The sequence below is a fragment of the Nymphaea colorata genome, chromosome 2 (genome assembly GCF_008831285.2).
Source record: "Nymphaea colorata isolate Beijing-Zhang1983 chromosome 2, ASM883128v2, whole genome shotgun sequence".
NCBI classification, from domain to species: Eukaryota; Viridiplantae; Streptophyta; class Magnoliopsida; order Nymphaeales; family Nymphaeaceae; genus Nymphaea; species Nymphaea colorata.
In genome coordinates this window covers 24,695,150-24,707,303 of record NC_045139.1, presented here as the reverse complement: position 1 = coordinate 24,707,303, position 12,154 = coordinate 24,695,150, and the positions used below count along the sequence as shown (strand labels likewise).

The window sequence follows — 12,154 nt, the reverse complement described above, 5'->3', positions numbered from 1 at the left end:
CCAGAAATCAAAAGGGCCTTATCATGTGCCAGAGGAAATACGTTACTGATGTTTTGCAAGAGACAGGGATGCTGGGGTGTCGACCTGCATCCACGCCTATGGATATCAATACCCGTCTGTATGATGATGATACTGAAGATGTTGATGCGAGACAGTATAGAGGGATTGTTGGGAAGCACCTATACATCACTGTTACTCGACCTGACATTGCCTATGCTGTTAGCAGAGTGAGTCAATTTATGGATAAGCCCAAGAAAGTTCATTGGGATGCTGCTATGATGATTCTTAGGTATCTAAAGAATTCACCAGGAACGGGACTCTTCTTTCAGAATGGTACCTCACTCACTATATCTGTGTATGTTGATGCCGACTATGCAGGATGCCCCTCGGACAGAAAATCCACTACTGGATTTTGTGTGTTTATTGGATCCAACTTGGTTACATGGAAGAGTAAGAAGCAAACTGTGGTTGCCAGATCAAGTGCAGAATCTGAGTATAGAGCTATGGCTCAGGGTACTGCTGAAGTTATGTGGGTTAGATCCCTGATGTTGGATCTTACTGTCGAAGTGCCTCTTCCTATGCAACTGTTATGTGATAACAAAGCTGCACTGTTTATTGCTAATAATCTGGCTTTTCATGAAAGAACCAAGCATGTTGAAGTAGATTGTCACTATACCAGAGACATGATTCAAAATGAGTTTGTAAGTACCTCACACATTTCAACTACAGTGCAAACGGCTGATATCTTTACTAAGGCTCTTGCAAGGGAACCATTCCAAAGCTGCTGTTCCAAGTTGAGCCTATTTGACATATACGCTCCAACTTGAGGGGGAGTGTTAAGATGTGTTTATATTCAGTTTTAGGTTTAAGAGGGTACTTTTGTAATAACTTTTCCTTTAGATGGTTCTCTTGTAACTTCTCTCTCTCCTCTAGTCTATATAAAGAGGAGTTAGGGCAGATTTCGATGTTAATCAAATATTATTCTTTCTAATCTCATCAAGTATAATACGGCGAGCTTGAGAAAAATGGAAAAATATGGTAAATTTTTAAAAAATTTTAAAAACTAAAAATGGAGGAAAAATAAAATAAGTGAGAAACTAATAACACAAACATCAAAAATAAGTAAATAAAAAATAGAAAATGAAAACAAAAAAGTTTGGCATTAAAAAAAAACAGTGAAAGAAAACACGTTAGGAACGTTTTTTTTTTCGTTTTTAACTATTTAAAAAAAAACACGTTTTTAAAAAAAAAGTTTTAAACAGCAACTTAATTTATCGCATTTTTTTAGAAAAAAAAAAGATTTTTTGTGATATATATATATATATATATATATATATATATATATATATATATGTATGTATGTATGTATGTATGTATGTATTGTGTAACTGTATTCCTGCACCCAAGTTTTTGAGTACCACATCTGCACCCATATTTGCACCAGCACCCGCACCCTTGCGATACATTGCCCACTTCTATACACAGTCACAAAAAATGAGTTTTTATTTTCAAAAACAACGCGAACAAACATGATAAAATAAATTGCCATTTAAACTTCAAAAAATGTGTTTTTTTGGGAAAAAAACTTGTTTTGCGTTTTATTTCATTTTTTAATTTTTTTCATTTTTTAATGCCAAAAAGTTTTTTTTTTATTTTTTATTTGTTGCAAATCTACTTATGTTTTGATGTTTGTGTTATTAGTTTCTCATTTATTTTATTTTTCCCCATTTTTAGTTTTTTTTTAATTTTTAAAATTTTACCACATTTTTCCCATATATTTCAATTTTGCCATATTATACCCGAGAAAAACCTTGCCGTTTAAAACTCTGAAACGTTATTTGTGGCTATGCTTCTATGTTGCTTTTCCATTTTTTGCAATTTTCTTTTACAATTTTCAGATATTTTATTTTTTTGCTCGAACAACTATCATATAAAATTATGTTGCTCTCAGCTTCATAGCATTTTCCAGCACTTCCTACTCCTGCTTCCCTTATCAAGCCTTGTATGTCTTGTATCCTGCTAACCATGGACAGCACTGCTGTCTCAAAACTCTTAAAATGCACTAGTAGAAAATAAGTTGTCATATCTGAATCAATAGCACCAATCGCAATCCTTTTTGGTCTGCTTGAAATATGATGAAATCATGAAAGAGGATGCAAATTGCAAAGCTACATGCATGGAACGATAAAGAATGGGCATAGCAAGTCACCCACAACATGATAAGGTGAACAATATGCATATTCTGAAGTACAAACCTTGATGGAGAACATAAGAACCATAATAGCTGGCTGAAGAGAGGGATCACATTTACGTTCATACACCTAAGAAAGTTCGAATGTTAATGAAACATGATAAAAGAAGGGATAATAATAAAATAAAACCATTTAGCCTGCATAATAAAAATATAAGCAACAATCTGGTGCATGTAAATGAGCCCATACAAAGAAAGAAATATCATAACAGGTGACAGTATCAGGGTTATGACTGACAGGTTGCATGATATTCTTGTTCCCTGCCAAATTTAGCAGAAAATGTCACCTATGGAATGTTAGTCGATATTAATTATCTTCTGATATCATGGACACAAGATTCTTTGTTGTACCATCCAGAGTTTACTTCCAACAATTTTCTCCACATATTTATACCGCCCAGCCATCCAGGAATGTTTACCAACAAAACAAATTTCTGAAATGGAGGAATTATTATAAAATAAAATGAAACTATGAAAATTATTTTCCCTGCCATTGCTAGATTATCACCCATCTACTTGACATTTGAGAGCAGCATATGCATCAATAATTAAATTAACTCATAAAAAATCCACAAAATAATGAACATATCTGTTCAAAGCCAAATTAATCAGAGAATCAAGACAAGCATGCTGCAACATGTGCTAAAACTGCTCATGCTGCACTAAGAGCTACTTAAACCCTTTTGGAAGGGGTAGACTCAATGTAATGTTATAAAACAAAAAATTAACAATTACCATCAGAAGAAAAGAAATAATTTTGAAGAATGTGGGCTTCCAATGCCCAGAACCAAAAAAAAAAGAGCATTATTGACATTTATGGGCTTACAGTGCATACCTTTTTAACTAACTGAGGCAAATCATGAACTTTGGCAGGCCTCTGATTATTTGCAACTGCAGAATCAATAGCCCTAAAATTTCATTTATTTTCAAACTACTAGTTAGAGCAATTATGTCATTCTTGTCAGAGTCAGACCAGTCATATAAAGAATAAGATATAAAAGAAACAAAATATTTTTAAAAGCAAAGGGCCCAGGGATAACAAAAGAAGAGACAGTTGTCATTAGAACTTAGAAGCAAAACACAGGCTCCATTGCCAACCAATATTGCCTGTTATGCAAGACTGCTTGAACCTATCATACTATTCCAGTCTCCCACACACATTAGGTTCCAACTTCCTAGTTCCTTCAGATCAAATGATGCTTTCCATTTGATTAACATGACGATGAAAGGGCATAGTTACAGTGTCCACTGTCCACTGCCGGACAAGTTAAAATGCAGTGTCCAAGTCTATAGGCCATGTTGAACAAGCCTTAATATGAGATGTAGTAAATCATTTCTAGGCCATGATGTGGTTACATGAAATTGACCTTAAGGGAGATAAATTATTCACACGAATGGCCCACTTTGTGAGAATGAAGATATGCCAGTCCCTCAAAAAGGTGCATATGGGGACTCTCTCTCTCTCTCTCTCTCTCTCTCTCTCTCTATCTATCTCTTTCTCTCTCAACTTTTACAACGTCAAGGAGAATGTAAGTTTGACAAGTGAACTCAACAATATTTTCCAACCAGGGTAAGGAAGTGACACCTGAGGAGTGCTGCTGCTCTCAAGAGGGTCCAGTTATAGGTCTCAGGTCTAGGTCTAGTTATTGGAGAATGACCAGAACTAGTGGCCATACCAAGTGCACTTGTCCTATTCAACTAGCAGTTAAATATCCAGATACTGAAGAAAAGAATCAATGATAAGATGAAATGAGGTTAGCTAACATAGATTGTAACGCTCGGCATCTTTGCAGGTCGGGCCAGATCAGGGTCTGGACCCAGACCCAATCTCCATTGCGTGAAGAGGAGCCCGACGCGGGCTCTCTTTCCCTTCGTCTCTTGCTGGTTTACACGAGAAACAAGAGGCGGAAGGTGTGGACGACGGAGGTGAAGGGCGGCGGTGGTGGCGGCGGCGACGCTCAGCTGTCTCTTCTTTCTTCTTCTTCTTCCTCACCCTTCACCGCATGTCTGACCTTCTTCCTATCGCTGTTTTTGCCGTCTCCCCTCTCTGTCTGCACTATCTCCCTCCTGCGCAACCCTCTCCCTCTCGCGTCGTCCCACTCCCTCTGCCCATGTTGTCTCTGCTCGAGCTCTCCCCATCTCTTTTGCCTCCTCCTCTCCCTCTCCCCATTTCCCGCTTGATTTCCCCTCTCCGTCTGTCTCTCCCCTCTGTCTGAACTCTCTCTATCAGTCTCCCCTCTTTGTCAGCACCCTCTCTCTCGCACGCTCTCTGTCTTTGCTACTCTCCCGTCTCACTGCTCGCACCCTCTCCTTACTGCCAGCCTCCTCCCACTCACATCTCTCGTGTTCTCTCTCTCATTTTCAACCTCCCTCTCTCTTGTTGTCCCCTGCCTCCCTAGGGCCGTGGCACTCCTTCGTGACTTTTCCCCCTCTGTTTTGGGTCTCTTCCTCACTTCGAGTGTCTCCCACCTTCAGCCGAACCAGTTCCTCAATGCCGGATGCCCCATTCTCAATGCAAACCTTTCTTTTGATCTCTCATCCGCTGATTCTCATCATATTTATTGTTGTTTGGTTGGATTTCAGCTAGGGAAGTCTGTCTTCCCCCTCTCATCAGCAATCAGGCCATGTTGTTGGCGACGGCAGCGAGCAATCGTTGGCGTTGGCGCTTAGTCGAACACTTTAGGTGGCTCCCAGGAGCAGTACAGCAGTTTGGATTCTAAGAGTGGGGTGAGCGAGGCCTAACCGAGCCTAAATTGTCTAATAATTTCTGTTAGCGCATGTATAATTATTGATTGAGCATGCTCGACTTAAGATTTGATGATTTAGAATGCATGTTAGTGACTTTACTTTTTGGGGAAGGTCTAGGACTATTTTGGAGGGACAAGGATCCACGTGTATATCTATCTTTTTAGCATGATGGGTTAACTTTTGAAGTGGTTGGGAAGCATGATAGAGATTTTGATGATGTTGAGAAGGTTTAGAACTGTTTTATCAAGCTCATGAAATATGCTTCTGTTGATGTGCATATACGTCGTTTATTAGGAAGCTTAATTGCAGGGTTGATGCATCGACTTGAAAAACAAGTGTGAAACGTACATGCGATAAGTCGAATCTAAGTTTTGAGTTCTAATCGTTTGGTCACGATCTCAAAGAATTGGGAAAAAACCTATTGGAGGGCTTTGTGGGCCGATAGGCCCGATACTGCTTGTCGGCACCCTCTTGAGGCGATGACCTATGCCTCAATGATTATATTTCGTACTTGTATAGATTGTAAAACGAAGCGAGTAGAGAACTTATCACTTGCTTATGTTTGCAGGTACACTAGGCACGTTGAGTAGACCTTCGGCGACAAGATTTGAAACTTGAAGCATTTTGGGTGTTTTGTTGACGCACAACAGGTATGGCGGCATTCCAGGCAAATCCCTGTCTGGGGGCCAACTGTGGAGTGCATGTGATTGAATGATTATGTGATTGATTTTGTTTTTAAAATTACTACGCAATTGCATGGGCATGCTAGCAATTATAACTGCTTAGGACAAATGAGGTGGGGTATCAAATCGAATATCTCACCGACCCTAATTGTGCATTAGAAAGTATCCTAGAATCTATGTCACATAGGTACGGGTACGGGTGCCGGTACGGGTACGGACCATTTTCAAAAAATTTGGGTGCGGGGGTACGGCTGTACACACGTGACCATATATATATATATATCAAAAAATTTCAAACAGAATAACATATTCACACGTATATATATATCAAAAAATTACAAACAGAATAGCACATTCATAAATCATGATCCAAAACACAGAGTGGAAGTAATTAACATACAAATATTTCAGCTTTCTTGATAAACAAGTCACAACTCAAGCCATGGTTAAAGAGGAAATGCTAAACAGGTAAACAGAACATGCTAAACAAGTAAAACTGTAAAACAGTAAAAGTCGGTGCAGGCTGCAGCCAAAAACTACTGATTTAATCATTTTAATGACAAAAAAAAATAACAGTTGGAACAGAAACATAGCATTATAGCCTATAATGTTATTTTTCTGTTCTAAGTGTATTTATAGCAGGCTTAGCAGCACTCATAAGCCTTGAGTGGCTGTCTGGCAGAGTCTTGACGACAGAAACCAAGAAAACAGAAACAGAAAACAAATAAAAACAGTCCATAGAACATTCACTTATTCAGAAGACAGACCAAATTAAGATGCATCGTTAAAAATTTTAAACAAACAACAAGAAAACAAAAAAACGTAAAAACGAAATCAAAACGACATACAATAGGTTAAGAAAACAAAGAAAGGGACTGTAAGATGGGATTTGAAGAACCAGAGAAAGCTACCAGAAAAACTACTGAACGTATGGTTGTAATCGCCGCCGGAGGAACAAGTTGCCGCCGACCGTCGAAAACACAAGCGTCAGTCGAGAGGACTCACAAAAAATAAGCAAAATACTGTCGCCAACGCCGCCAGCCGTCGCCACCTGCCGTCCACTGTAGTTGCCGGTCGCCAAAGAGATTGCCGCAGTCGGTGAGAAATGCGTCGAAGAAGGAAGAAGACGTCTTTGGGGTTTAGGGTTTTCAACCATTTTAACGTTACATGATGTTTAAAACGTTAAAAACTTAAAATCATCAAAATAAAAAATGGACAACTATGGACTCGGTCAAAGTTGACCGACTCCAAAATTGGACGAAATTGAACCCAGGTACGGTCGCACGTTGACCGTACTCGGTACCTTGTTGACCGCACTAAAGGCGCACCCACGGGCGTACCGGTACCGTACCCGTACCTTGCGAGGAGTACCCGTGTGACATAGCCTAAAATGATAATTGTATATAACAGCTACGAGCCAATCACGGATCAAGATTACTCTCTGTGGTTCGGCTAAGTTTTGAAAGATGTGATTGATATGTTTGAATGATGTGAATGTTGCAACATATTTCACATGCATTGTCGTGAGCATGATGCAACTGAATGATTTTGGAGGATAGTTGTACCCATAAAGTTAAGATGGCTAGCTAAAAATATTGACTATATGTGTAGCACTCGTGTGGAGGCATTTGGAGGTATGGGTGCAATCATGAAGTGAACCAACCTCATAAGAATAATAGATGAGAGGTCAGTGGGTTGTGGCAATGTGTTTGGGAGATGTCCCGCCTTCGCCACTGGTCTCGTTTGTTCGGAGCGCAGGCGGTGCAAGGCCCCAAGATATCGTTGTGTGATGTGCTTGGAGCGTTGGGCTCCTGCCTTCCCAACCTGGATGTCCTAGGGAAGGCTGATTAACTCTCCTTGGAATTCACACATCCATGGACGAGTGCTCTACCGCTGCAGCGTGAACGGATCCGTATCATTTCGGGCCACCACAGGGGTTGTCTCCCGACTGTAGGTCGCCCATGGTGTGCATGTGTCTGTGTTTGCACCCACAGGAACTGTCAATTCACTAAAACTAATGTAAATGAGAAGAATGTGAATGAAGTGAATGTGAATGATGTGTTTATGCATGAATTGCATGTGACTAATGAATGTGTTATTGTGGCCATCAAGTGACCTTTACATGTCGTGGTATATGTGAAGCTCCCACGGCAAGTTATGTGACTACATGCCCTATCATGACATGATAATGATTTGCTTCCGTAATAGCTATATCTCATATTTGAGCTCTTACCTTAAAGTTAGGGAGTTATCTGGTATGTTGTCATACTGCGAAAGCTAAGCCTTCTGTTGTTTTATTTTCCAGGTTTTGGCGGACACAGGGCAACAGGTTGATCAGATGGCTGAACTCACAATGTACTGGAGAGATTTTGGGTCTATTGTAGTGCCGGCACGTCATGTTTAAGTCTCTTTGATGTCTTGTTTTTGTTAGACATCAATGTCATGGTTTTGCGGCATTTTTGTCATATGTGTTATTGAAAAATGAGAAGTAATTTTGTATGAATGAAATTTATTATATAATGGAACATTTGCCCCATTGTCTTTCATTTACATAGCTCCTTTCCTTTTGGATCGTTGTGTCGTCGCACCTCAATGTTTTTATGTTTAACAAAAAAAAAAAGGTTATTTGAGGGTCAAAGTGTTGGGGCGTGACAATTGACATAGATAGCTTTTGATAAGTTTCAATGTTATGAGGTCGTTCAAGGTATTCTTCTGCATCAAAAGAGTTCAAGTGTAGACCTAGTTACTGGAGAATGAGCATAACAAGTGCATAATAAACACATTTGTCTGATGAACTGAGCACTTGAACATTGAGATGTTGAGAATGGAATCAATGATCAGATGAAATGAGATTGTCTAATCTAGATACAGTATGATGTTTCTCAGCAAGTTATGAGGATAGAGTGCTTGTCTGCTCAAATGAATCCAATTAAGACTAAAAATATCATCAAAGAAATAATTCAGAGTTATCTCTAAGTCCAACCTGCAACTTATAGTATATCCATAAAAAAAAATCATTTTCTTTTCTATTGACAAGAACATAGCATATAAAAGTTTTAGCTATTTCAATCATCATTGCGTCCACTTCTGGGTAGTGCATAGTCACTCAAACTATACAAATCATTCAATTAAGAAAGAAAATCCTTAGAACGAAACATCAAGGTAAAAAGTGGACTTCAACAACAGGTTTAACCCATTGCAACCTTATACGATGAAGAGACTTGTAAATTTGAAAAAAGGCATTCACCACATAATGCCAAAAGACACTCAAAGCAACACCAGAGGAAATCAAGGGTAAATATCTTGGACCTTCATAAGTTCGAACAGATATAGAGATTCAACAGGGATGAAAAACATTATACTGACTGGCATATCATATCCGTCCACTTAAAATTGTGGGAATACCTAAGGGCATCAAACAATGTACAAGAAAAAGTGGAAAAGTTATTTAAAACCCAAATTTGGAAGGAAAAGACAAGATTTCGGGTGAGAATTGATTTCATGTGCTACAGAAGATGAAAGCAGGAGAGAACCAAGTATGAGCCTTAAAAATTTCAAAAATGAGTCATACAAGGACTGGAAGTGGTTTGATTATTTGATTGACATGGAAATGACTGTGTTAATGGCGCAAGTGTGATCATAGCACTACGCGCTAGTAACCCTGATGATCGAGTTGTTATAAAACCGATCTGGAGTGGACATAGATGGCCAAATAGCATTAAAGTATCTGATTAGTCAAATCGAGAAAAACCCATAAATGCACAAATAGACTAGAACACTAACTCTTTTTTCTCTCTATTGCTCCAACTGATGGCTTCTGATGGTCTTCACCAAACTTCCACGTGAAACAATCTCTCTCTATTGCGTGTGATCGCATATACACACACATAATTACAAAAGCACGAGCTAATACCACAACACTAGGCTCCAGACCGACTAATCACAACTCTAAAGCTTCATCGGACAACCCAGAAGAAGGCAAACCTTCTCCTGCATAAAAATTCCTCAGCCGTCTCAACATTGAATACCCACACCTTCCCAATACCTAGTGAAGGCGCAAAAGGGCCGAAACTCATCATGTCATGCTCCATAATCCACCCGCATGCAGAATTACACCTTTACCAAATGCTCCTTCTTCCAATCTTCGTTTTAAACGTTAAAACGCAGCCTTCCTAAATAACTCTTCCAGAAAACGGCACAAAATCGACAAACCCCAAAAAAAAAAAAAATCATCCTCTTCCCATAGAACTCCCTCATTAAGGATCAGATTTCGCATTCTCCGCACTCGCCCACCATCCCCAACACTCAGCGCATGGATAAATACCCACCCCACAAACACCAAAAAATTTGGAGACGACCAAGAGAGACACACACTACAATCCCGAACCCTGATCACAACCTAGATTCGACGTCCATAGCGATAAGGCAAGAACTGCGGAAAAGGAGAACTCGAAGAAGAAAAGAAAAGGAAGAAGAAGACTAAGAAAGGGATAAGGAGGACGTACTTGGAGAACCACAAGCATAGTTGGATAAAATCACCCGGCTGGGAGACTCCATTAAGGAGCAGAAACGAAACGCGGTCCATGATGCGACGCAGCACATCGGCGCTGCTCCACGGCTTCTCCATGCCCCCGCCGACGGCACCACCTCCGCCTCCAGCCGAAGGCTGAGGCGCCATGCTCATCATCTTCCCTCCCCTGCCCCCCCAAGCGCGTCTCGCCTACCCACTCCCGAGCCGTCCGGACACGAGAGCTCTCTCTACCTCTCCCTCTCTCTCCAACCGCTCCTCCTCAGCAAACGGCTTCTCTCGAATCTCTCCCTCTCCCCACTTCAAGTCAAAACCGACCTCAACAATTTCTTCTTTTCTACCTTTCCCGCGGCGATTGAATTCTTTTATTACCGATGGACGCCAATAAGCTATCTGTTTTGCCGAAAAGGAGCTCCGAACTTCTCTGTAATGTAAAATGACCAAGTAACGCGATTTTTTGACCAAATAACTGGGAAATAAACTATATTATGTCTAAAAACTTATGACTCGATTAGGTAACACGTAAGAACAACACTTGACGACGGAAGGAGAATTTGTCAAATTTCTGTGATAAAATAAATGACACTTCATTGTATTTGTGAAATTTTAAATAGGTACCATTTTGTCATTGTTTTAATTCCAAGAACATAAAATTGTATTTCTGCTAATCTATGGGCCTTAACAAGGACTATGGTTCGAAATTACTTAAATGCCCTTAATAATTGAAAATAAAGGAGATTCCCTTTGAAAGAAAAGACAAGGACAGATACTTTTTGCACAATGACTAAAATGTTCTTTTTTTAAAAAAAATATTAAAACTACAAATGAAAAGTTGTGTTGATAGCAAAGTTGTAGTGGCAAATTTTAGGTGTGCATGTGTTTGGGATCTAACAAGCTTAGTCAACTTTGTTATAATACGGATTAAACTTGTGAGGTATTATAATCCACTTCCTTTTAAGTCACACATATCTTCATATATAAGACCATAGGTTCGATTATTGAACCGTACTTTAATACCATTGTAATGACCCAACCCACTCCTGAGCTCAGACCTTGGTCCGATAGCGCCTCCTAATAGTTTTGGTTCCAACCGCAAAAAAAAAAAACTAAAAAGCAAGACAACCAATCACTTTAACAACCCGTTTATAAATAATTGAAGATCTTTTACAAAGTTCAATATAAACTAAACTTTTGAAATGTTACATCAATGCCTATTAACAAAAAATAGACTAAAGAACCAAGAAACTTAGTTTATATACACCCACCCGGTCACCAACTTCATCAAAAAATAGCTTAAATTAAATTCACAATTGCAGCTTCTAAGTTGTTTCGATAAAGATCAAATTAACCTAGGTGGTTTAAAATTCCACCAATAAGGCCCAAGGTGGCACATGATAAGATTAACTCACATGGTCACCCTAATCAAGCCACACCATGCACCCCATTTGAACAATTAAAATTGGATTGCAACAATCTTAATAAAATTCTTGTTTATTAGTTGGTCAATAGAAAATTCAAGACTTCCAAGTTCAACCAATTTCTTATATGGCAACCAGCTGGAGGTAGCCTTAACTGGGATTCCTTCTAACTAGGGATCATAGACCAACATGGGGACTTTCCAATTTCTGGTTCCTTATTCTCCATACTCCATTCTTGACCTTCCTAAATCCAACTCTATCCCATTTAAAAGCTGCCTAAAGAGGGAGAAAATACAAAGTACACCTAAAGAGGGCAACTACCTCTTAACCAAGCAAGCTAAAAAGGAAAGTTACCTAAATCCTAATCTTGCTGGAATTTTCTAGCAAGCACCTAACCTATCCAACGTAATTTAAAAAGCAAATTGCTAAAAATGTTGACCAACACTAATTATGCAATTAAAAGAAAGAGGCAAGGGGGGGCTAAGCACCTAGAGCTTCCAGCCACAAGTTTGATCATCAGCCGGCC

General features: G+C 39.4%; 1 protein-coding gene across 2 annotated transcripts in view; it reads right to left on the bottom strand.

Annotated features, from left to right (window-relative positions):
* LOC116247022 (E4 SUMO-protein ligase PIAL2-like) overlaps window positions 1–10,462 on the bottom strand; it is a 36,507-nt gene extending 26,045 nt beyond the window's left edge. The window contains exons 1-3 of one of the 2 annotated variants that reach the window (XM_031618965.2): window positions 10,188–10,462; window positions 3,087–3,159; window positions 2,256–2,321 (exon numbers count right to left, since the gene is read on the bottom strand). In XM_031618965.2, the coding sequence (XP_031474825.1) occupies window positions 2,256–2,321; window positions 3,087–3,159; window positions 10,188–10,369 (321 nt within the window). In that variant the 5' untranslated portion in view covers window positions 10,370–10,462. The remainder of the gene's footprint in view (window positions 1–2,255; window positions 2,322–3,086; window positions 3,160–10,187) is intronic. The other variant, XM_031618966.2, reaches the window with a different exon arrangement.
* Between the last annotated feature and the right edge of the window lie 1,692 nt (window positions 10,463–12,154).